The sequence below is a fragment of the Myotis yumanensis genome, unplaced genomic scaffold (genome assembly GCF_028538775.1).
Source record: "Myotis yumanensis isolate MYYU_CA2020_CCGP unplaced genomic scaffold, mMyoYum1.0.hap1 SCAF_10, whole genome shotgun sequence".
NCBI lineage: Eukaryota > Metazoa > Chordata > Mammalia > Chiroptera > Vespertilionidae > Myotis > Myotis yumanensis.
In genome coordinates, this window is record NW_027223761.1 from 4,651,318 (window position 1) to 4,676,269 (window position 24,952).

Genomic DNA, 24,952 nt, shown 5'->3' on the forward strand with positions numbered 1-24,952 from the left:
AGAGAACATTGTTAGCCCTGCATCTATTAAAGCAATTGAACTTATGGTTTAAAGCCTTCCCACAGAGAAAACTCCAGACCTTTTTGGTTAATGGTTTCACTGGTTAATTCTGCCAAACATTTAAGCAAGAAATACTACCAATTGTACACAAAATCCTCCATAAAATTGAAATAGAACACCTCCAAATTCATACTCTGATGGCAGTATTACTCTGATATCAAAATCAGAAAAAACACACATCTATATATATAAAAGCCAAGGGACCAGAATGCTGGAACGACCTGTTGCTATGACACGCACTGCGGCTAGCCAACCTCCCACGTCCCCCCACCCCCACTGGCCCAGTCCGATTGGCCCCCATCGGGGCAGGCCGGCTGGACCCCACCTGTGCACAAATTCGTGCTCCGGGCCCCTAGTAAGAAAAGACAACTACAAGTCAATATCTCTTGCATAAATAGACGCACAAATTCTTAACAAATATTTAGGAAATGGAATCCAACAATATATTAAAAAGGGCAACACATCATGACCAGGAATTCAAAGTTGGTTTAATATTTAAAAATCAAGGCAAACAAACAAAATGGTTAACAAGCCATGGGATCATCTCAATAGAAAGAGCATTTCTCCAAACTCAGCATTTAGTCCTCATAAATGGTGTTCAGCAAACTAGGAATACAGGGAACTTGCCCCACCTGATGAAGGGCACCTATGAAAAACCTAGTGGACACCGTGCTTAATGGTGGAAGACGGGTGCTTCCCAAGGTTATAGATGAATCGAGGATGTCCACTTTCGTCACTTCTGTTCAACATTGGTCCTAGTCAGTGCACTTAGGCAAGAAAAAAATAAGTAAAAGGCATACAGATGAGAAAGGAAGACAAAGCTGTCTTTATTTGCAGATGACATAATGTGGGAAATACTTGAAAATCTACTAAAATGTTACTAGGAATAATAAAGGAGTTTAGTAAGGCTGCAGGATACAAGGTCAATATACAAAAATCTATTGTATTTCTGTATGCTCATAATAATCAGAAAATGCCACTTAAACTATGGAACATTGCTGAAAAGGTAAAGAAGACCTAAATAAATGGAGAGATATACCATGTTCATAGATTGGAAGACTCTAATACCAAGATGTCAATTTTCCACACATGAATTTATAGATTCCATGCAATCCCAGCCAAATGCCAGCCCAGCATGCCTGGTGATACCACGCTGGGTCCTGGGCCTGGCACTGGGGGTGGGGAGCAGGACGCCACAGGAGCCACTCAGGTCTCCTCGGGCTCAGCGGGTGGCGGGGGGCTGGAGGGGCCGCCTGCCTAGGTCCCGGAGGAGGCGCCTAATGGAGCTGTGGCTTTTCCAGCCGGTCACGTGTGGCGTGTACAATTCTAAGAGCTGAGAACGGACTTCCTGTCAGAGATACAACTGTCATGGCTCAGGAAAACCCCTTGGCCAGGCCACGTGGGGAAGGTGAGACCCTGCGGACACCTGTTTGTGCAGAAGAAAGAGCAACAAAGGAGAGAGAAGGAGCAGACCTCTGTGGTGGGGGAGAGCAGAGAGAGAGGGTGGGGAGGAGGCTGCCGGGTGAACCCGGAGGCTGAAGGCGGCCAGCAAGTAGGACTGTGCAGTCCATACAGGCAGGGATGTTCTCAGGGCCGTGGGCAAAAGCGCCCTTGTCTCCTTGAGCCTCGAGGACTTAGGCAAATGGTGCATGCGTGTGCACCTGTGTGCATGCGTGTGCACCTGTGTGCATGCGTGTGCACCTGTGTGCATGAGTGCGCACCTGTGTGCATGCGTGTGCATCTGTGTGCATGTGTGTGCACCTGTGTGCATGTGTGTGTGCGCGTGCATGTGTGTGTGTGCATGCGTGCGTGTGTGTGTGTGTGTGTGTGTGTGTGTGTGTGAATGAAGGTGGGGGCTGACATTCATGCATATGCATCCAGGATACAGATGCATCCAGGACAGAAACACAGGGAGGACCACCAGCCCCGTGGCAGACGGACGGGCAGGGACAGGATCCTCCCAGGAGTCGGAGGCCCCCCTGCACCCTCCGCCCAAACCTTCCTGCGTTTTGCTCCAGCGGCTCGGGTGCGCGTGAGCCTGAAGGCCCAGACCCCAATACCTGCATTCCAGGTGTTCTTTCTCAAAAAAGAAGAAGGATGCTCATTAAAGCCACCAGGCTGCCCGGCTGCTGGCTCAGTGGCTGAGCGGCGACCGATGAACCAGAAGGTTACGGTTCGGTTCCAGGTCAGGGCACATGCCCAGATTGCAGCTCAGTCCCCAGTGTGGGGTGTGCAGGAGGCAGCCGACCCATGGTTCTCTCTCAGCATTGATGTTTCTATCTCTCTCTCCTCTCCCCTCCTCTCTGAAATCAATAAAAATAAAAAAAGAGACATGAGGGGAGATGGTGTGGTGACAAGGCATAGCGCCCCTGCCCAGGGCCAGCCTCGTGCCCCTCTGGGATGAACAGGGGGACGGCATCATCCTGAGAGCGGGCACAGGCGAGCTGCTTGTCAACTAGACCGGCTGCCCACAGCAAAGGCCGAGACTGGGGCGCGGGCCCAGCCCCGGGCAGAGGCACAGCTCCAGGGAAGTGGCCGAGGGGCCGGGCGGGCAGCACCCACATCCGCCTTGTTAAAACGTTAACAGGTGCCAGCTGGGCGCCGTCAGCTGCGGGCAAGGCCCTCACCAGGCAGCGGGCAAAGTCCTGCTCCTGGAGCAGCTGAGTTCCGACAAGTCTGGTTCCAGCGGCTGGTGAGCATCTCGGTTGAATTTTAACATGAAAATCGCGTTGACACACAAGGAGAGCGAAGTCCCTGTGGTGAAGGGAGGCCAGGCGAGCGGGAGGCGCCAGGCACAGGGAAAGGAAGGAGCCAGCGGCTGCCCAGCGCCTCCTGGTCTCCTTGACCTACTTAGCGAAGATTTGTTCAGGGGCCAGAGGCAGCTTGGCGGGGGCTCCTGGGAAGCCAGAACCAGCAAAACGAGCGTGGCTGTGGCCAGGGCGGCCGCAGCTCATTGGAGGGGCCAGTTAAAGGCACCATGCACTCAGCCCCCAGCCTTGGGCCCTGCCATGCACTCAGCCCCAGCCTTGGGCCCTGCCATACACTCAGCCCCAGCCTTGGGCCCTGTCATACACTCAGCCCCCAGCCTTGGGCCCTGGGATGCACTCAGCCCCCAGCCTTGGGCCCTGCCATGCACTCAGCCCCCAGCCTTGGGCCCTGCCATACACTCAGCCCCCAGCCTTGGGCCCTGGGATGCACTCAGCCCCAGCCTTGGGCCCTGTCATACACTCAGCCCCCAGCCTTGGGCCCTGGGATGCACTCAGCCCCCAGCCTTGGCCCTGCCATGCGCTCAGCCCCAGCCTTGGGCCCTGTCATACACTCAGCCCCCAGCCTTGGGCCCTCAAATGCACTCAGCCCCCAGCCTTGGGCCCTGTCATACACTCAGCCCCAGCCTTGGGCCCTGTCATACACTCAGCCCCCAGCCTTGGGCCCTGCCATACACTCAGCCCCAGCCTTGGGCCCTGTCATACACTCAGCCCCCAGCCTTGGGCCCTGGGATGCACTCAGCCCCCAGCCTTGGGCCCTGTCATACACTCAGCCCCCAGCCTTGGGCCCTGTCATACACTCAGCCCCCAGCCTTGGGCCCTGTCATACACTCAGCCCCCAGCCTTGGGCCCTGGGATGCACTCAGCCCCCAGCCTTGGCCCCTGTCATACACTCAGCCCCCAGCCTTGGGCCCTGTCATACACTCAGCCCCCAGCCTTGGGCTCTGTCATACACTCAGCCCCCAGCCTTGGGCCCTGGGATGCACTCAGCCCCCAGCCTTGGGCCCTGTCATACGCTCAGCCCCCAGCCTTGGGCCCTGTCATACACTCAGCCCCCAGCCTTGGGCCCTGAAATGCACTCAGCCCCCAGCCTTGGGCCCTGTCATACACTCAGCCCCCAGCCTTGGGCCCTGTCATACACTCAGCCCCCAGCCTTGGGCCCTGCCATACACTCAGCCCCAGCCTTGGGCCCTGTCATACACTCAGCCCCCAGCCTTGGGCCCTGTCATACACTCAGCCCCCAGCCTTGGGCCCTGGGATGCACTCAGCCCCCAGCCTTGGCCCCTGTCATACACTCAGCCCCCAGCCTTGGGCCCTGTCATACACTCAGCCCCCAGCCTTGGGCCCTGTCATACACTCAGCCCCCAGCCTTGGGCCCTGGGATGCACTCAGCCCCCAGCCTTGGGCCCTGTCATACGCTCAGCCCCCAGCCTTGGGCCCTGGGGTGCGCTCAGCCCCCAGCCTTGGCCCTGCCTGAGATGGTGCAGAGCCAGCAGCCCTGGGATCAGCGGCTTTGAGGCCACGGGAAGAGCATTTCCATGGAGCCAAAGCCTGGGACAGCTCTGGCGTGATGCCGGGGCAGGAAGCAGGTTCTGTTGACGAGTGCCCGCTGGGTCCGCACGCAGTGCCGCAGCGGTGGGAACGGGTGACCCCAGACGTTAGCGGGGGGTGGGGGGGAGGGACTTCTTTTCCGTGGGGAAACCTTTCACTGGGCCTTCGGGGACACGGAGGGAGAGCCAGGCGCTGTCCAGGGTGGGAGGAGGCCAAGGAGGCAGAGGGCGATGTGGGGGGGCCCTCTAAGGAGGGGCTGAGCCAGGGGAAGGGGCCCTGGAGCTCAGGGAAGAGAGCACATGAGGGAAGGGGGTGCTGATCTACGGGGAGCAGACCCCGGCGGGCGAGGAGGGACCGGGGCTGAGGCAGGGATGTCTGCCCTGCAGCTTCGGTGGCCTCCGGCATCCTCTCTGCTCCCACACGCACTCCGCCAACCTCAGAAGTTACAGACACGCATGTTGGGGCTGGGCCGACCTGAGCTGGAGCCCTGGTTCTGCCACGGAGCCGCTGAGACGGACACTCCCCTCTCTGAGGCTCCGTTTTCACGTCTGTAAAAATGCGTATAAGACTGTGGAAGGGCTGTTGGAAGGACACAGTGACTTAATACAGGGGAGAACTTCTGTGTCCAACACAGAATAAAGACTCAAGGCCGCTGGGGATCAGCAGCATCTTATCGCCATCAGCACCACCATCACCACGAAGCACTGAGCACCTCAGCTGTCGGTGGGGAATTCCGAGCCGAGCCTGTGGCCACACTTGGGGCACATTTGGTGCTGACGAGGGGTGGGTCCGCCACTGTCCCCAGGAAGGCAGGAGCCCCGCCTTCAGAACTGCCCGGGACAGCAGCCTGGAATAGGAAACAGCAGGAGGCCAGGTCTTCAGTTCTGGGGAGGATTGGTGTTTGGGCCCTAATTAGCCTTACTTTGCACCTGGGCGGCCAGAGAAGGTGAAGACCCTCAGAGAACCGTGTCTTCTTAGCATGAAAACCACGCTGCCAAGTGGGGCTACGATGCCCATTTTACAGATGAGGAAACCGAGGCCCCGGGAGCCCAGATTCAGAGACCATGAAGCCTGCATGGCCTCTCCCCTGCCTGGGCCCTGCTCTGAGCACAGGCGGGGACACGATGGCTCAGAGCCGCCCTGAGGAAGCCGCCACCCCGTGACCGGCAGAGGGAAGGGCCCAGGCTGGCCCAGCGGGCAGGCTGCTCGGAGGGGGCAGGGCCAGCAGAGGAGAAGCTGGCAGGGGTGGGTGGGTTTGGGTGGTGCCGATGGCCCTCGGGTAAGAGAACGGGAAGACGGGGTCCCCGCAGGGCCTTCCAGGAAGGAGTTGTGCTCTGTGGGGCTGGGGCCCGGCCATGTGGAGGAGGCAGCAAAGGTGTGAAGGGGCGGGGAGAGGAGCGCTCGGCGCCTGCATGTCGTCTCTGAAGCACTAGGGAGTCGTGGAGGCCTGAGCGGGTGACAAGCTGGCGGCTGGCAGGTGCCTTCAGAGCCGCCTCTCAGCGGCTCCGTCTGCCTCTGAGACTCCAGCCGCGGAGATGGGGGCAGGCGGAGATGGAGGCTCAGCCTGGGTCCTTCCCTCGGCCGGGTCACGGGGTGCCGGCTTCCTCGGGGCGGCTCTGAGTCACCGTGTCCCCACCTGTGCTCAGAGCCGGGCCCGGGCAGGGCAGGGCAGGGGAGAGGCCATGTAGGCTTCGTGGTCTCTGAATCTGGGCTCCCGGGGCCTCGCCTTCCTCATCTGTAAAATGGGCACCGTAGCCCCGCTTTGCGATGTGTTTCATGATAAGAAGACACGGTTCTCTGAGGGGCTTCACCTTCCCCGGCCGCCGGGTGTAAAGTAAGGACATTAACAGTGTCCCGGGGTCTGGGGACCCCAGAGTCTTGAGCAAACTGAGCTGGTCGTGGCTGCCGCCGCCTCCGGCCGGCTGCCTGGATTCCGCCTGCCCTGCTGGCCCCCCAGGGACTTGTCTGAGTCACTGACAGTCCTCACGCCGCCGGCCTTTCTCCTGCCTGGCCTGGGGCCAGCGGCAGCTGCTGTCGCCACAGGACACGGGGGTGGGAGGCATCGCGATCCGGCCGGGAGATGCCCGCAGTGTGCCCAGGTCCGGAGAGAAGGGAGAACTGGCCATGCCGACCAGCAGCTCGCCTGCGTCCGCTCTCAGAATGATGTCACCCCACTGCTAATCCTGATGGCACGAGGCTGGCTCTGGGGGGGGGCGGGGGGGCTCTCAGCCTGGCCGCCACCACCTCCCTCATGCCAGACACCCGGGAGGAGAGCCGCCCCGACACCAGGCCCAGAGGAGCTCTCCGTGAGCAGAGAATAGCTTCTGTCGTGCGGGAGCCACTGTGCGTCTGGGGCTCGGGTGTGACGGCAGCCGGCAGGCCCCTAATTAACCAAATCCTGTCCCGCTCAGGTCCCACTGCTCACCTTCCTGCCCTCAACTCCCTACAGGGGTTGTCCGCAGCCACTGTCTCCACCTCCTGCGTCCGGTTCTCCGACCCCCCCACGCCCACCTTGACCCCACGGTGCACAGCAAGCCTGACAGCTGCGGGCACCCAGCACGTCCGCCTGCCGACCCGAGGCCACCTCCAGGCCTCACCTGCCCCCTCACCTCCAGGCCTCACCTGCTGCCCTCACCTCCAGGCCTCACCTGCCCCCTCACCTCCAGGCCTCACCCGCCCCCTCACCTCCAGGCCTCACCTGCCCCCTCAGCTCCAGGCCTCACCTGCCCCCTCAGCTCCAGGCCTCACCCACCGCCCTCACCTCCAGGCCTCACCTGCTGCCCTCACCTCCAGGCCTCACCCACCGCCCTCACCTCCAGGCCTCACCTGCCCCCTCAGCTCCAGGCCTCACCCGCCCCCTCACCTCCAGGCCTCCACCCTCACCTCCAGGCCTCACCCGCCCCCTCAGCTCCAGGCCTCACCCGCCCCCTCACCTCCAGGCCTCCACCCTCACCTCCAGGCCTCACCCGCCCCCTCACCTCCAGGCCTCCACCCTCACCTCCAGGCCTCACCCGCCCCCTCAGCTCCAGGCCTCACCCGCCCCCTCACCTCCAGGCCTCCACCCTCACCTCCAGGCCTCACCCGCCCCCTCACCTCCAGGCCTCCACCCTCAGCTCCAGGCCTCACCTGCCCCCTCACCTCCAGGCCTCCACCCTCACCTCCAGGCCTCCACCCTCACCTCCAGGCCTCACCCGCCCCCTCACCTCCAGGCCTCCACCCTCACCTCCAGGCCTCACCCGCCCCCTCACCTCCAGGCCTCCACCCTCACCTCCAGGCCTCACCCGCCCCCTCAGCTCCAGGCCTCACCCGCCCCCTCACCTCCAGGCCTCACCCGCCCCCTCAGCTCCAGGCCTCCACCCTCACCTCCAGGCCTCACCCGCCCCCTCACCTCCAGGCCTCCACCCTCAGCTCCAGGCCTCGCACCCGCCACCGTCAGCAGCACTTCCTGCCGTTGGCGGGCTGTCGGGGACTCTCCGCTCCCGCGGTGACACGGGGAAGCACTTCAGGTCCCAGGAGATGACGGGAGCGAGCCCAGCCACGACACAGGAGTGGGCTTTGGAAGCACCGGCGGTTCGGGAAGAGCCCAGTGATCATTTCTAAGTGAAAAGTGTAAATTCTGGGATTACAAGGCCCATCGCTGGGGAAATCAGAGTCTCACCCGAAGGGCCGGCGAGCAGACCCCTGAGCTGCACACGCCCCCCCCCCCACCCCACCCCCCCCGGAAGAGGCTGCCGTGTCTGTGAGATGTAAGGGAGCTGTCTGCTCCTCCGTCCACTCACTCCGTGCTTCCCGAGTGCCTACTGTGTGCCGAGCGCTGCTCCGGCGACAGACACAGCAGGGAACAAAATTGGCCAAGTCCCCGTCTTTTCATTTACTTATTTTTTTAATCCTCACCTGAGGGTATGTTGTTATTCAACTTTTTTAGAGCTAGAGGAAGGGAGAGAGAGAAAGAGAGAAATATTGATGAGGGAGAAACATCGATCAGCTGCTTCCCATACGGGCCCCAACCAGAGATGGAAACTGCAACCCGGGTTTGAGCCCTGACCGGGCAGCAGGCAGCATGGTTTCGTTTTTGTGTTTTGTGGGTTTTGTGGGTGTTTGGGTGTGTGGGCTGACACTCCACCCGCTGAGCCACCGGCCAGGGCAAGGCCCCTCCTTCCAGGAGCTCACGTGCTAGTGGGGAAGCCAGGCAGAGGGAGATATGTGAGTAGAAGGTGAAGGTGCTGGATGGTGGCAAATGCAATGGAAAGAGAGCAGCAGGAAGGGGAACTGGGGAGTGTGTGTGTGTGGAGGGAGGGGGGGCGTTAAAGTTAGCCAGGTGCTCAGGGAAGGCCTCGCTGACAACAGGCCTTCCTGACAGAGACCGGAGGGAAGCGAGTTTCCGACAGGAAAGAGCAGGTGAAGGCCCGGAGGCAGAGACGTGCCTGCACGTTCCAGGGAGGTGAGGCCACACCGCCAGGCTCCGAGCACGGCAGGGACACCCAGCAGCGGTGTGCGGCACGGCCTGGACGTGAACAGAACCCATCGATCCGTGGGTGAGAATCGGCTGCGCAGGCTCAAGGCGGGAGACAGGGGGGCCAACGAGGAGGCCGCCGGGCAGAGGGGAGAGGGGGCCTGTCCCGTGCGTCCTGCGGCCGGGCTCCAGGACTTCCTGGCCAAGGCAGTGGGAGGACGAGAGGGCAGGGATGGCCCAGGTGTGGTCCTGGCGCCTGCACATGAGGAGTCGTGGGCGGTGCAGTGGGGAGGCCGGGGGAGCAGCACGGGGAGAGGGAGCTCAGCTTTGGGAGTAGGCGTGAGATGCTCATGAGGCCAGGACTCGGGACACACACACACACACACACACACACGCCTGCGCACACACAGGTCCTGTGCACGGGATGTCGCCCGGGCTCACGCCAGCCCCAAGATCAGGAGGATCCCAGCGAGGCAGACCCGGGTGCGAGGGGGGCTGCAGTCCCGGGGCAGAGCCCAGCCCACGCCCACGGGGGGCTCCAGCCACGCAGGGCACTGCTCCCTCATGTCAGGTTAAACTTTGACCGAGGAAATGATTGCCAACCCTCTTCCCCGAGTGCCACCTGGACCGTTTAGTTCCAGCCGGGTGACCGCTGTCCCGGCTGTCCGCACTTCTCAAGTTCACGGCCGAGGAGGTGCCAGCGGCGTCAGGGCCGCCTGCGCAGCCTCGGTCCAGCTGGAGCCTCCCAGAGTGACAGCTGCGAGCCAGGCCCCCGCACAGCGGAGGGGCCGCTGCCATGCTCTGGGCTGCCGGGCGGGAGACGCCCTCGCTGCCCGCTGGCGGCCGCCCCTGGGCCCTGAGCTGGTTGCTGGGGCGTGGGCTCCTGCCCTGGCCCCCGGGGGAGCGCCATGGCCTTCTCTGAGCTCCTGGAACGGGTGGGCAGCCTGGGCCGCTTCCAGGCGCTGCAGGCCGTGGCCCTGGCCGTGCCCCTCATGTGGCTCACCACGCAGAACGTGCTGGAGAACTTCTCGGCGGCCGTGCCCGCGCACCGCTGCTGGGTGCCCCTCCTGGACAACGGCACGGCCCCGGCCAGCGCCCCCGGCGCCCTCCTGGCCGTGTCCATCCCTCCGGGCCCCCACCACGGGCCCCACCCGTGTCGCCGCTTCCGCCACCCACAGTGGCAGCTCCTGGCGCCCAATGCCACAGCCACCAACTGGAGCGAGGCTGCCACAGAGCCGTGCGTGGACGGCTGGGTCTACGACCGCAGCACCTTCACCTCCACCGTCGTGGCCCAGGTAGGGCCCCCGACCGCCTCCCCCAGGCCTGGCACCTTCGCGGCCAAAGTCACTGCTTGCGGTCGGCAGCATGCGGACTGGCCCGGGCCCGGAGCTCCTCTCGCCGGCCAGCCCTCCTTGGCCACCTCCCCGGGCAGGGGGGCCGGTGGCAGGAGACCGCCTGCCAAGGCCCTGGCGGATGGGACAGCAGGTGACACGGAGGGCACCCTCTCACCAGCGGTGACGCAGGTGGCTCCTGACATGCAAGCCCAGCTGCTCCGCCTGCCAGCGGGGCTCAGGGAAGAGTCATGAGAGTCCCAGGGGTGACCCGCCAGGCGCATGGGCAAATGTGGGCGCGGGAAGGGGGCCTCTTTGTAAAGAACCAGAGGGAAGTGGGAGGGAGGGAGGGAGATGAGTCCAGAAAGGGCTCGACCCTTGCCTGGGGCAGTAGGGAGCCAGGGAGGGGCGTAGGCAGGGGTGACAGCCTTGGCTGTTCCACAGGCCCTGCCCTCCAGCCCCAGAGGGCACCAGGCTGCCCACACACCAGCCCCTGGGGCCTTCCCCTCGAGCTCCCCCCCACTGGCGCTCCCCTGCCTCCTGAGCGCAGCTCCCCCCTCTCCCTGCAGTGGGACCTGGTGTGTGACTCGCAGGCCCTGAAGCCCATGGCGCAGTCCATCTTCCTGGCCGGGGTCCTGGTGGGAGCCGCGGTGACCGGCCAAGCCTCCGACAGGTGCGGACCCCTCCCCTCCAGGCAGGCCCGCGCCCTTGCTGCCCCTCGTCAGAGATGCCTGAGTGTGGGTCTCCCCCCCACACCCCAGCTGTGCTGGGCGCAGGGCTCGCACCCTCTTGGCCTTGGTTTCCCCGAGTCTCCTGGGGGCTGTGGAGGGCTATGCTCTCATCAGACATTCACGGCCAACACCTGAGGCCACCGCCCGCCTTCGGCTGCCCGGCTGCCCCGCTGGCGGGAACGCATTCCCCTGAGGGCACCATCGTGCCCACCTGTGCTCAGGAGCCTCACGGACCAAGAGCGTGGCTCTGGCCCCAGCTGGTTTGGCTCAGTGGATGGAGCTTCGGCCTGCGGACCGAAGGGTCCTGGGTTCGATTCCAGTCCAGGGGACATACCTTGGTCGCAGGCTCCTCCCGGCCTGGGCCCTGGTTGGAGCGTGTGCGGGAGGCAGCCAATCAATGTGTTTCTCTCACATGGATATTTCTGTCTGTCTGTCCCTCTCTCTCTTCCACTCTCTCTAAAAGATCAATGAAAAAATATCCTCAGGGGAGGATTACCAAAAAAAAAAAAGAATGTGGCTCTGCCCCCAGGTGCCATTTTAATTTATTTTTTAAAATATTTTTATTGATTTCAGAGAGGAAGGGAGAGGGAGAGAGAGATAGAAACATCAATGATGAGAGAGAATCATTGATTGGCTGCCTCCTCCACGCTCCCCACTGGGGATGGAGCCTGCAACCCAGGCATGTGCCCGAGACCAGAATCGAACCTGGGACCCTTCAGTCCGCAGGCCGACGCTCTGTCCACTGAGCCACACCAGCTAGGGCCGCGGGTGTCACTTTAGCTTCCCCTCTGCTCAGTGAGCGAGCACAGTGTGGGCTCTGGTGTCATCTCCGTGGCCAAGCCCGTGGCCCGCCGCGGACCCCCCGCCTCCCGGTGTGCACAGGTTTGGGCGCAGGCTGGTGCTGACCTGGAGCTACCTGCAGATGGCCGTGTGGGGCACCGCGACCGCCTTCGCCCCCACCTTCGCCCTGTACTGCCTCTTCCGCTTCCTGGGGGCCCTGGCCATCGCCGGCGTCATGATGAACACCGCCACGCTCTGTAGGTGCCCCTGGCCGGGGGGGCGGTGGGGGGGAGGCCCACAGGCTCCGGGGGTGACCTGTGTGTCCCCCTGCAGTGATGGAGTGGACGTCGACTCGAGCCCGGGTCTTGGCCATGACCTTCAACTCCCTGGGCTACAGCTTCGGCATGGTGCTGATGGCCGCCGTGGCCTACGGCGTGCGCGACTGGGCGCTGCTGCAGCTGGCGGTCTCCGTGCCCTTCTTCCTCTGCTTTGTGTACTCCTGGTGGGTGCCACCCGCGGGCCCACCCTCCACCCAGGGCAACGGGAGACGCCTCCCGCTGGGGCCAGTCGAGTACAAGGGGAGCTAGAGGTGCTGGGAACTGTTGACTGCCTGGGGGGTGGGGGGATGTAGGACCAAAGACCCTTCTCCAGGCCTGACCCCCGGGGCAAGTGTGAAGCTGTTTGCAGGGGTATGGGGGGGCGGGCGGCTCAGGCAGGAGGTGCAGCCATGGGCGACAAGGGGGAGGGTTGAGGTATCCAGGCACTGACAGTAGAGGAGGGACCCTGGCAGGCTCAGGGTCTATGGCAGCTGGTAGGACTGTGCCCCTGTAGCTACTGGCGGGGGCGGGGGGGCAACTTACTGCACCCAAACCCCCCCAGGCCTGGCTCCCAGGTGAGGCAAGGGAAAGGCCATGGAGTCAGGAGGGAGGCAGGAAGGGAGGACAGGGACCCCCAACCTCAATCCAGTGGAGGGAGGAGGGAGGAGGGAGGGAGGAGGGCCTGCTGGGAAGGCCGGCGGCTGAGATGGTGTGGCTGCCACATGTCAGTGCCCGTCCTGCCCGCCGGCTGACCTCACCTCCCGAGTCTAGGGCCTGTGGACACCAGTGAGGCCACCTCGTTGGGCAGAGAGTGAGAGGGTCAGTGAGGCTTGTGGAGGCCAGGCCCTGGGGTGACAGGCAGGGACCCTCCCACGCTGCCCTCCCTCCCGCCCAGGTGGCTGGCGGAGTCGGCGCGGTGGCTGCTCATCACGGGCAGGCTGGAGCAGGGCCTGCGGGAGCTGCAGCGGGTGGCCGCCATCAACGGGAAGAGGGCAGCGGGGGACGCACTGACCATGGAGGTGAGGCAGGGCGAGCTTCCCCAGGGCTGGACCCCACGCCCTCTCCCTGCCCCTGCCCAGGGCCTTCGGAGGGCCTGGCCCCCTAGGATGGGGGGGGGGGGGGCTGCTGGAGCTGCCAGTGCTGACAGTGCCCCCCCTGCCCCCCAGGTCGTGCTCTCCGCCATGCAGGAGGAGCTCAGTGCGAGCCGGGCTCCCGCCAGCCTGGGCCACCTGCTCTGCACACCTGGACTGGGCCTCCGGACCGGCGTCTCCACTCTGTGCTGGTAGACGCCCTCCCCCCGCCCGCTGCCCCCCGGCTGCTGGGGACCCAGTCAGGGCTCTGCTGCATCAGGCGGGGCCTCTGAGGGCTCTCGGCTGGTCCCACTGGTCCTGGGGGGGCGGGCGGGGGCGGAGGGTGGCTCCGGCACAGGCCCTACAGCCCTGCGCCTCCGTCAGGGGAACGGCCCAGGCTGGTGGCTCAGGCAGCTGAGTGCGGAGAGAAGAGAGGAATAAAGAGGATTCATAACGAAGGTGCTGCAGGAGCTGAAGAGCCCGTAGGATGAGGAGTCGGAATTCAGCACCAGAGAGCACACCCACCCTAGACTGGAGGGACCAGGAGGAGGGCGGGGCATTCTCAGAGCCCGGGAGCCAGGGCCTCCCAGCAAAGACGGAGACCAGCGGGGCCTCCGAGGGGGTCCTGGAGGGGACGGGGCACCCAGGGCACCCAGGGCCAGGGAGGGGGGAACCCCCTGCTTCTCCCCTGACCCCACCTCCAGCCTCTCACCAGCGCCTCCCATTGGCCAGACTTCATGAGGCGCAGCGTTGGCAGGGACCCTGGGAAGCGCAGTCCGCAGAGGCCGCCCTCTGCCCTCCCGAGCCCACAGGAGGGCGGAAGTGGGTCCGAGAACAAACCAGCAATGGCAGGGCCCCTCCTCAGCCTGACTCCACCTGTCCCGCCCCCAGGTTCGCCTTCGGCTTCACCTTCTTTGGCCTGGCCCTGGACCTGCAGGCCCTGGACAGCAACATCTTCCTGCTCCAGGTCCTCATCGGGGCCGTGGACATGGCGGCCAAGCTCGGCACCCTGCTGCTGCTGAGCTGCCTGGGCCGCCGCCCCACGCAGGCCGCCTCCCTGGTGCTGGCCGGGCTCTGCATCCTGGCCAACGCGCTGGTGCCCCGCGGTGAGCGGGCAGGTCTGGGTGCCGTGGCTGTGGCCGAGGAGCCTACCTGGGGAGGGGGCCTGAGCCAGGAACACAGACCCCCGGCCCCTCCTCTGCGGGTGCTGGACTAGAAGGGGGCGCAGTTAGGAAGGCGAAGGTGGCGTCTGGAGAGAGGGTGGTGGCCTGTACTGGGCAGGGGAGCAGGGAGGGAGTGGGGAGGGCGACATGGTGAAAACTGTGGAGATAAAATAAGGACTCGGTGATGAGTTGTGGGGACAGGGGCAGGGAAATGGGGGGCGGGGGTCAGGGAGGACTCCCCGGTCTGGCTCTGGGTGTCTGGGTGGGAAAGAGATTGGGGGGGTCGGAGCATGTGGCCATGAGGTCACGTAGGACATGGTGCGTGTGTGGGGTCTGGGGACACCCAAGTGGGGGCGACACAGACATGTGGGAGGTCAGGGAGAGAGCCTCCAGCTGATGCTGGCCCCGCCCATCCCTGTCTCCGCCCACAGAGATGAGGCCCCTGCGCTCAGCCCTGGCCCTGCTGGGGCTCGGGTGGATAGGGGTGGCCTTCACCTGCGTGTCCATCTACACGGGGGAGCTCTTCCCCACTGTGCTCAGGTGAGGCTGGGCCCGGGCCCGAGCAGGGGTGCCCTGGGCTGGGAGGGCAGGATGGGTGTTCATGCCTTGTCTCTCTCTTCCATGTGGTCTCAGGCTGACCCCTGTACCTCCCTGGGCAGAGCAGGGCTGGGCCGGAGGGGGAGGCCAAGGCCGTGGGTGGGCGGAGTGGCCCCTCACAGTGCACCTGTGCCGACAGGATGACCGCCGTGGGCCTGGGCCAGATGTCGGCCCGAGGGGGGGCCATCCTGGGGCCTCTGGTCCGGCTGCTGGGTGTGCACCACCCCTCCCTGCCCCTGCTGGTGTACGGGGCGGTGCCGGTGCTGAGCGGCCTGACCGCGCTGCTGCTGCCCGAGACCCAGCACCTCCCGCTGCCCGACACCATCCAGGATGTGCAGAACCAGTGAGTAAACCAGAACCCAGAGCAGGTGGGCCTGGCCCCCACCCCCTCCCTGGACAGAGGAGAAGCAGAGGCCCAGAGAGGGAGCAGCTTGGCCGAAAGCACACAGCACATCTGTGAGAGAGTGGAGGCCAAGGGCTGGGTCTCCCGACTGACAGTGTGGATTGTGTACCCTGTTCTCCGTTCTACTGTGTGAGGCCCAAATGGCCTAGCTACCCCAGCTCCACCTTGAGGGGGAGGGAGTAGAGCCCTATGGAAGGGGGGAGCCGAGGGCAGGATGGCCATTGTTGGGTCTTCACTGGCCCCAGACTCTACTACTCTAGCCCCAAGATGTCCTCAAGGCTGTCACTGCCCATCGCCCTCTACCATGTGCTCAGGGAGCTCAGTCCAGGGCCCTGAGAGCGGCAGGATCTGCTGGATCCTCAGGATGGACACAGGTCAGAGGTCAGGGGTCACTGCACCTTCAAGACACAACCCGTCCGCATCTTTCCTGAACAGGTCAGTAAAGAAGGCAGCACACGGTGCCCGGGGGCCTGCTGTCCTGAAATCCACGCAGTTTTAGGTTCCTGAGAGCCTGCGAGGGGCCCGGGAGGAGCCTGCTGTCCTCCGCTGACGGCAGGAGGGCAAAGGCCTGGATTTCCGGGGGGCCCGGGGGCTGCCCCTCCAGCCAGCCCTGCTCTCACCGAGGAGCCGCCTTCAACACAGAAAGGGCAAAGGATGGTGTGATTGGCAGGAGGCCACTTAACCTTCACTCACGGGTGCAAAGAGGAGCGAGGCCAGGCCCGGGGGACGGGCCAGCCTGTCGATCCCGGCTGCCCTCTTGCTGCCCGGGCTCAGCGGGCTCAGTGGGCTCCGAGGGGATCGTCACCCGTGTCAAAGCCTCCCAGCTTCTCACCCAGCCTGAGGGCTCTCAGTGATGGAATCTTGGCTCCTCAGCTTCACCCGAAAGGCGGCTCCTGCCCCCCCCACCCCTCCTCCCCCCCCCCCCCCCCCCCCCGCCACACACACACACACACTCCAGCCACACAGCCAGTCCCACCCCAGCGGCCACGTCTTCTGCCTGGAATCCCCCTGCCGCCTTCTCTACAAACGCGCACAGCCTCCCAGACCCAGGCCAATGTCCTCATTCCTGGCCCCAGGCCCAGCCCGAGGATCTAATGAAACCCTTACCCAGGGCCCCAGCCGCACACCTGGTCCCCGCCCCCCCCCCCCCCGGCCCCCTGCCCCCCGGCCTGAGAGTTCATGGAGGGTTGGGGTGTCCCCAGCTCCCACTCAGAGGCGGGCCGAGGGGCACAGGTGGGAGGGAGACGGGAGCGTGAATAAAGGAACAGATGACTGGCCCTCACCGACTCAGCGATGGGCCAGGGTCTGCCGGGTGGGGCTCCTGGCTGGGTGGACCTTCCCCAGGCCCTGAGCGGCTGCCCTCTCCCGCCCCCGTTGTGGGCCAGGCACCAGGCTGGCACCTCAGGGCATCATCTCATTCCATCTTTGCCTGAAGCCTTCGAGGCAGGCTGCCGTTTCACAGATGGGAAAACTAAGGCTCCAAGAAGCAGACTGCCCGTCACACTCAGCCAGGAGGGGCCGAATCAGGAGTCAGCCCTGGGCTGCAGGCGTCCAGAGCCCAGCTCAGGCCTCAGGCCCCGCGGCCAGCGGTGCTCCACGAGGGCAGGGGCCTCCCCTCAGAACCAGCGAGTCCCTGCAGGGTCCCCTGCACCGAGTGGCCTTGCTGCCATCCTTCCAGGCCGTCACACGCTTCCAGGACCCACGGCCCTGCCCCTCTGGGCCACTACGGAGTGTCATCACCCTGGCCGAGTGCGCACCCTGCGGAGGGAGACGGGTGCCCCCTTGGCAGCAGCCACGGGCCTGCATCTCAGCTGGGCGCAGCCCCCTGATGGCAGGCCTTCCCTTGGGGCACCACGGGCTCCATGTCCACCTCCAGGAGGGGACATCCTCCCAGAAGAGCCCAGCACTGGGGAGCTGGTGTTCCCTCCCTGGGGGCTTGCAGGGCAGGGCTTCCAGGTCCAAGGCTTCAGCCAGACTTCACGGCTAGCTCCCCCCCGAACCCTGTCCTTGTTCCCCCCCAAGCGGACTCTCCTGACACATCCCCGAGTACAAACTGCCACGAGGGGCGGGCCTGGAACTTCTGCCACCCCCGGGCCAGCCAGACCCCAAGGGCCCAGCTCAGGCCCAGGGCTAAGTCCAACACCAGGGGCCCAAGAACAAGGAGGTGAGCCCGAGGGGACCATCTCCTGCAGATGGGTAAACAGAGTCAACGGCAGGTCCGGGAATCTCTCCTCCTATAGCCAAGCCTTTGAGCCACCCCCGGGCCAGGAGCTCTGCCTCCCTTTGCAGAGGGGCACTCAGCCCGCAGTCCTCCGGCTCCTGCACGGCCCCCTCCGGCCCCGATTCTGACGGGCTGTGCAGGCTGTTCTAGAATTTCTGAAGTAAGGATGCTCCTTCCCTTCTTGACACCCAAGGACACCTGCCTGCCTGTTCCTTCTTTGGCTGGTGGTGATGGGCGGGGGCGCCTGGGGCAGTCTCCGTCCCTTGGACAGAGCAGCGGCGGAGGACCCAGGGCGAGGCCAGCGCCTGCTCGGGGATAGGACAGCCTGGCAAGACTGTCCCAAGCCAGGGCCTCCGCCAGGCATCCACAGGGGGCTGGAGCTGGCCTTGGGGATACTGACCTCAGGCTCCGACTGAGCAGTGAGGGAAAGGGGGACCAGAGCCTCCCGCTCCTGGAGGGGCTGGTTAGGAGGCTGGTTAGGAGGCCAGGGTTTCCATGGCCTTGTCCATGGAAACCCACACCCAGGCAACTGGGGGAGGACCCGCTCTCCTACCCTTGATAGGACTCTGGTGGAGGACTCCAGGACCCCTGAGGCTACACCCCATGGTGGGGAGGGTCCCAAGACAAAGGCTGCATCCCAGGAGGGAGGGGAGCTGAGCCAACGGGGTGGGGCTCCAGCTGGGATTGAGCCCAAGGGTCTAGGGGGTGTCTAAGCTGAAACATGGACCAGGTCTGTGAGCTGGAAAATGCATGAGACGAGCTGGACAGAAGCAGAGCTGAAACAGGATGAATCAGGCAGGGAAGGAGGACGGCGAGCCAAGGGCGCGAGAAGGCAGAGCCGGGAGAGGGGCACACTCCCCAAGCAGAAGGGGAGGCGCCCCGAGTGGCGTAAGCGTGGCTGAGCCACCTCTCGTGTTCCGGGCTTGGGGTCCACCACCACCACCTGCACGCGGCTCTCCTGAGGGTGCCTGACACCCGGCTCACCCGCCACCCCACCTCGCAACCAGGGGGGCTTAACGAACAGACCTGGCGGGAGAGCTCAGTCGGTCAGAGCATCGCCTTAAAGTGCAAGGATGCGGTTCTACTCCTGGTCCAGGCACAGGCAAGAACCAACCAATACTGTTTCTCTCTCCCTCTCTCCCTTCCTCTCTTTCTAAAACAACAAAAACCAAGAGCCGCCTCTCAGCTCGTCGGGGCCTGTGGGCCTATTTAATGTCTCCGAGAAGGAGCACACCCCTAAGGTGTGCTGGGTCCACTTCCTCCTGCAGCCCAGGCGGTGCCCACGGCCTGGAGGGTGTGGTGGGCACAGGGCCCTCACCCTCAAGCTGCGGAAGGAGCAGACTTGCAGTCAGGCAGGACCGGGGGCAACTCTGGACCCGGCTCCTGACTCACCCACCTGTATACCTGGACCAGGCAGGGATGCTCTCCCCACCCAGGAACAGCACTGCCCGGGGGCTGCGGCGACCCCAGGGGCAACTCCGTGCTCCCGCCCCCGGGGCCTCGTCCCCATTCGGAGGAGCAGAGGTCCTACCGGGTCGACCCAACCAGGGCCAGCGACCAGCGGGGCTGCTTCCTGCCCCTCAGCTGCGCAAAGACAAATTGCCCCCGGGGCCCAACGCCATGCCCGGCCCCGAAATTTGGGAGCTTCGTAACGTACCGAGGCTCACGGGGGGGGGCCCCCCCACATTTGGGCCCAGCCCCCAGCCCGGCACCAGGGCCAGGTCCCAGCGGCCCCCACCCCGAACAAACGGCACGGGACCTTCGGATTTGGAAAGTTTTTGTTTTCTTTTCCCACACATTTCCGGGGTTGGGGTGTTTTCCAAGACTTAGACACATTTGTTAACAAAGAGAGAAAAAAACTGGGGGAGCAGGGAGCCCGTGGGCAGACGAGTGACCCCAGCAGTGGGAGGGCACTGCCTCCTCTCTCCCCTGCTGCCGGCGCCCGGCGGGTGCCAGGCTGCTGCTCGGGCATCTGGATATTCGTCTTTAATATAATATCTGCATGTGCCTTCCCTCCCCCCGCCCCCCACCTGCTCCTCCAGCAGCTTCCCCCGAGATGCACCTCGCCCGCCCGCCTGCCCGGCGGCACACACAACGGAACAGGCCTTGCCAGGCCCCAGCCCCAGCCCTTGCCCCCGGCGGCCGAGAAGGCACCTCTCCCAGGTGGACGGAGTCTGGGCTGGGGGCCACCCACTGCCCCACCCCGCCCCCCACTCCCTCGCTGGGCCACTCGCCCACCCTCCCCCCCCTTCTCCCGCCGACTCTGGAAACCCAAAGGAGGAAAGGAAGGGAGAAACCAGACACACACAAAAATGGGAAGGAGGATGGGGCCGAGAGACACTGCAAGCCTGGGGGGGGGGGGGGGGGGGGGGAGTCAGGAGGGAGGGCTTGGGAGCGAAGGAAGGCAGGAGGGACAGAGGGAGGAGAAAGAAAAGTTGGGGAAATTAACAGGACAAGGAGTGGACACTTTACAAAACCCCCAGCCTTCCTTCCCGCCCAACCCACCAAAATAAAACTACCTCTTAAAAAAATAAATCAACCCAGGGCTGTGAGCACCGCCCTGCCCAGGAGCAGCGCTGAGGGACAGCCGCCGGGACTGACGCCGCCCCGACGGACGGACGGACGGACGGACGGACGGACGGCAGGAGGAAGGGGCGAGCACGGGTTTTCCTTTTCTTTTTTTTTTTTGCGTTTCCTCTTCTAGAGAGAAGTCTGAGGCAGCCAGGGAGCGGCCGCAGCGCCGGGCGGGGTGCGGGGGGCGCGCCCTCCTCCCGGAGGCGCCCGCGGAGGGCGCTGGCAGTGGGTGCGGCGCGGCTCACACGTAGTACTCCTTGTCCTTGTTCTTCTTGGCCTTGCCGGGCGCCTTGGGCGCGGCGGGCGCCTTCTCCTTCACCACCGCGCCGTTGCTCTGCGCCGAGTTGCTGATGTAGTTGCGGCTCTGGTCCACCTGGTAGGAGCCCTCGTCGCGGTTGCGGTACTTGTACATGGCGTAGAGCAGGATGAGGATGCAGAGCGCCGCGGCCGCCACGATGCCCACCACCATGCCCGTGGTGCTGCTGGACTCGCGGATCACCTCCACGGCGCCCGGCCCGCGCTCCCCCGGCCCCGTGGGGCTGGCTGTGGGCAGATGGGGGAAGCCGGGGGCGGAGGTCACGCCGGGGCGCAGGGGCGGGGGCCTCCGCGGCTCGAAGGACGTGGGGGCCCCGGGCCCCGGGGGCGGGTTCTCCTGCAGGGGCTGCAGCGGGTCTCGGTGGTTCATCTTGCCCGCCGGCAGGTTGGGCGCCGGGGCGGAGGGGGCGAGCAGCACCCCGGGGGCGCCCGTGGCCCCGTCTGTCCTGAGGTTGGGCCGGGGGGCGGGCTTGCGGGGGGCGAGGAGGGTGGTGCGGTCCGTGACCAGGGGGAAGGTGGTGTAAAAGTCCTCGTCGTCCGTGGGGGGGAGGCTGGAGTCAAAGACCTCCCCGGAGGCGAAGCCCGAGGCCTCGACGGGCTCCTCGCAGTCGCTGTCGTCCTGCTCGGCCTGGCAGGGGCCCCCCGCGGGCGGGCGGCGCGCGGCGGGCGGGGGCAGGGTGTCCTGCGTGGCGCCCACGCCCGGGAGGAAGGGGTAGAAGGTGGGGGGCGGGGGCACGAAGGGGGACCGGGTGGCCACGGGAGGGGGGTCTAGGGAGTCCTCCGTGATTATGGGCAAGATTAACTCTCCTCCTAGAACAAGAGAGAGAAGAGAGAAGAGGGGGCGTCAGCGGGGGCCGGGGCGCGGGCGGCGCCACAGAGCGAGAAACAACCGCCTCACCCCCATCCGTCCCACTCGCCCGGCCGCTGCGCTCTAAGCGGCAGCGGGTGCCCTGGGCACCCCGGGCTCTGGCCCGCGGGGGTCTCGATTGTCTTAAGAAACCAAAAGGAACAGAAAGGAAAGGAAACCGAAAAGAAACGGAAAAAGAAACTCTACTGGCTTACGACTTAAAACACATACAAGAGCAGCATTTAAACAAGCCTAACGACAGTATCTTTTAGGGTTTTTTTTCTAGGTCTTTTTTTGCTTTTGTTTTTTTTTTCTTTTGTTTTTAAAAAAGAAGATAGCATACCACGGAATTCAGGCAACTTACATCAACAAATAGGCCGTGTGATTTTAGCATGAAGAAAAAAATTACAAACAGAGCTGTGTAAGCGGGTTCTCCCGGGAAAAAATAAGAAAAAACAACTTTTCCTACCACGTTTCCTGTCTGCCTGCCTGGCGTCTCCCTCCCTCGCTCTTCTCTCCCTGTGCGCCTGGTCCTCCTGCACACTCTCTCCTCGCTGGTGCCCTCTCCCCGCATTCAAGTGACAAAGCTGAAGTCTGCGGTGCTGAGGGACTGTCACCCCCCTGGGTGTCCGAGTGCGGGGACGGGGGACAGCGGGAAGGAGTTGGGGACAAGGCACAGGAGGGCAGCTGTGTGTGGGGGGACAGTGGGGAGGAGGATTTGGGGAGGGGGCACAGGAGGGCGGCTGTGTGTGGGGGGACAGTGGGAAGGAGTTGGGGACAAGGCACAGGAGGGCGGCTGTGTGTGGGGGGACAGTGGGAAGGAGGATTTGGGGGGCACAGGAGGGCGATGTGTGGGGGGGACAGTGGGGAGGAGGATTTGGGGAGGGGACACAGGAGGGCGGCTGTGTGTGGGGGGACAGTGGGAAGGAGGATTTGGGGGGCCACAGGAGGGCGATGTGTGGGGATTGCTACAGGGTGTGAGGATGGGGGGATGTGCATGGGAAGGAGCCTGGAAGGCCATGAGCAGAGGAGAACCTGAAGGTGGGAGGTGACAGGGTCGTAGGAAGCGTGGGCGGAGGGTCTTGTCCCATAGGACCTTGGGAAGGGCATGAGAAGCCACGGGGAGGCAGGGAGATGGGGGCGGGGCAGGGACACACGACTCCTGAGCTTTCCCTAACTCCCAACTTTCTCTTTCTTCACCCTCCACCTCTGACCCCCACTGACTCCCCCCTCCCCCTCCCCAAACCCCCATGGGCCGCCAGGACCTGGCCAGAGCTTGACAGCCTCTGGCCCTCTTATTATTGTTAAAACAATAATAAAACAACGGAAAGAAGAAGAAAGCAAAAAAAGAAAAAGAATACATACACAGCCATCTGGGAAGGAAGCATTTGCTAATATAGGGCCCAAGGGAACTATTGGGGGGGACTTTTGGGGGGTTAGGTCTAATGAAGAGGGACCCCAGAGCAGAAACTGCAATTCCCATCAGCCCCAAAGGGTGAGAACTACAACTCCCATTAGCTTTTGGAGGGGTAGGGGCCACGTTTCCCACCACCCCTGGGTCAGCAACTACAACTCCCATCAGCCCACTGGGTCCCCTCTCAACCCAAAGTGCTGCCATCTGCTAGTGTTGGGTGGAAGGGAGCTGGAGCCGGGTTCAGGGAGGTGGGGGGTGGGGGAGGCTGGGCGTTTCTCTCCAGCTCCCCTGCAGCACAGCCCAAGCCCTGCCCCCACCTGAGGGCTTCTCCCTGGTCTCTGCCGGGTGTGTTCCTCACAGATGGCACCACAAGCCCTCCATCCCTGTAGGAAGCACCCTAGGGCTCCACTGCCAGGCTAGCCTGCCACTCTGCAGCCCAGCTGGCGGCTCGCACCTCTGCGGATCCTTCAGACCAAAAGCTCCAGCAACCTGGCCGAGCCATCCTCGGCCACACTAGCCAACCGCAACCAAGATCTTGCCGTTGAACTCGAAGTCTTGCTGAGTATCTCGGGCTGCTTTTCTCACCAAGCTCCAATCCCCCCCTGAGCAGCGGCTCACCTGCCCCCCAGATTACGAAGCCCCAGGCCGCCAGGCCCCCCAGGGGCTCAGCCACACTGAAACAAGCAGCCAAGCGCAGAGGTGTGTTGTGGAGCTGGGACCATCCTACCTGGCTTTCCTGAAGAATGCTGAGCCTGGGGTGGGCATCAGGCTAGGTCCGTGCGGCTCTTTGGCCCCTTGAGTGTGGCTCTTCCTAAGCCTTAGGAGTACCCTAATTAAGTTAATAACAATGTACCTACCTATATAGTTTAAGTTTAAAAAATTTGGCTCTCAAAAGAAATTTCAATCGTTGTACTGTTGATATTTGGCTCTGTTGACTGAGTTTGCCGACCACTGGGCTCGGTGAACCACTGGCCTACCCAGTCCCTCTGTGGCTCTGGGAGCCAGGAAAGGGCCGACTCTCACAGGAGGCCAGGGGGCCTGGCCCATCTCCGTGCTGTAGTAGCTGCCAGGCGGCTGAACCCAGGAGGCCACAGACCTGTTCTGTCGTTAATTCCTGCGTGGCCATGGGCTCCTTTCACCTTCTGGGCCTCCATTTCCTCGTTTATAAAATGAGGGTGGGGCCAGGGCCTGGCTCCCAATCGCCTCCGGCCGACAGATGAACGCAATTTGTCCTCCCCTCCCCATCTGAGCCCAGACCCAGAGGATGCCCAGCACCTGGTCCCTGGGTAAGGGGCAAACTCAGTTCTAAGGAAGCTGGCAGGGCACCCCTCTGGATGGACCCTAAACACATCTGGGGACCTCACCCCTGGCCACCCCACCTGCCCCCTCCTGACCTTTGCCTTCTGTTCAGAACACCTTCCCCTGCTGATGTCTCATCGTGCGAATCCAGCCAATCACCTCCTCCTCCAGGTTTGAACTCACTGCCAGGAAAGGCCGACGGCCCCTGTCTCCCTGACGCCCAGCACTGGGTCTGGCCAGAGTGGGGCTCGTGGTCTTGCCCAGGAAGGGAAGGCATGTTCATCAAGCATTTCCTCTGAGCCAGGCCAGGCTGGAAGGGGTGAGAGCCCCTCTCCCTGGCCAGGGCAGCCGGGTCCTGAACACCGTTTCCCCACCCCACCCAGGAGCCTTGCTCTGCGGGCCCAGCTCTCACCCCGAGCCATCCCTGCTTTAGACCTTAAACTAGACCACCAGTTGCTCCTGGAAACTTCAGGATTGAGGCTTGCCAGGCCCAGGGCATAGGATCAGGGGTACTTGCTGAGGACACCTCATGCCCTAGAGCAGCGGTTCTCAACCTGTGGGTCGCGACCCCTTTGGGGGTCGAACAACCCTTTTCACAGGGGTCGCTTAAGACCATCAGAAAGCACATATATAATTACATATTGTGATTAATCACTATGCTTTAATTCTGTTCAATTTGTAACAATGAAAATACATCCTGTATATCAGATATTTACATTACGATTCATAACAGTAGCAAATTATGGTTATGAAGTAGCAACGAAAATAATTTTATGGTTGGGGGTCACCACAACATGAGGAACTGTATTAAAGGGTCGCGGCATTAGGAAGGTTGAGAACCACTGCCCTAGAGGCTGACCAGGGCACAGGCCTCGGCTCCCTACCCTCCCTCTCACCCCCATCTAGACGAGGGTATGCGGGGGCATCAGGCCTCGGGCCACAGACAAATCCTGCGCAGCCTGGGGCCCCCACAACCATCTCCTCCAACGTGTTGGGTTTTAGGTCCTCAGGACACACTGGCTCCCAGGTTCCCCTGCGCAGCCTCGCCCGCCTCTAGAGCC

General features: G+C 63.5%; 2 protein-coding genes across 19 annotated transcripts in view; one reads left to right on the top strand and one right to left on the bottom strand.

Annotated features, from left to right (window-relative positions):
• The first annotated feature begins 9,737 nt into the window (after window positions 1–9,737).
• SLC22A12 (solute carrier family 22 member 12) lies at window positions 9,738–16,622 on the top strand. Its single transcript, XM_070426428.1, has 10 exons — window positions 9,738–10,124; window positions 10,730–10,833; window positions 11,774–11,928; window positions 12,005–12,173; window positions 12,884–13,007; window positions 13,155–13,270; window positions 13,950–14,164; window positions 14,653–14,761; window positions 14,958–15,161; window positions 15,657–16,622. The coding sequence occupies exons 1-10, from the start codon at window positions 9,738–9,740 to the stop codon at window positions 15,718–15,720; spliced, it is 1,647 nt and encodes a 548-aa protein (XP_070282529.1). The 3' UTR covers window positions 15,721–16,622.
• A 2,586-nt stretch (window positions 16,623–19,208) lies between these two features.
• The window catches only part of NRXN2 (neurexin 2), a 106,279-nt gene continuing 100,535 nt past the window's right edge, over window positions 19,209–24,952 (bottom strand). For 11 of the 18 annotated variants that reach the window (XM_070427407.1, XM_070427408.1, XM_070427411.1 and 8 more), the window contains one exon: window positions 19,209–20,559. In XM_070427407.1, coding sequence (XP_070283508.1) covers window positions 20,258–20,559 — 302 coding nt within the window. In that variant the 3' untranslated portion in view covers window positions 19,209–20,257. Of the gene's footprint in view, window positions 21,142–24,952 lie in introns of all 18 variants that reach the window. The other 7 variants (XM_070427403.1, XM_070427400.1, XM_070427401.1 and 4 more) reach the window with 1 other exon arrangement.

Bases quoted from the DNA above. Each gene is read 5' to 3' on its own strand.
- SLC22A12 (XM_070426428.1), top strand. From the start codon at position 9,738: ATGGCCTTCTCTGAGCTCCTGGAACGGGTGGGCAGCCTGGGCCGCTTC. The intron at 12,174-12,883 runs GTGGGTGCCACC...CCTCCCGCCCAG, and splicing joins CTCTGCTTTGTGTACTCCTG to GTGGCTGGCGGAGTCGGCGC. The intron at 13,271-13,949 runs GTAGACGCCCTC...TCCCGCCCCCAG, and splicing joins GGCGTCTCCACTCTGTGCTG to GTTCGCCTTCGGCTTCACCT.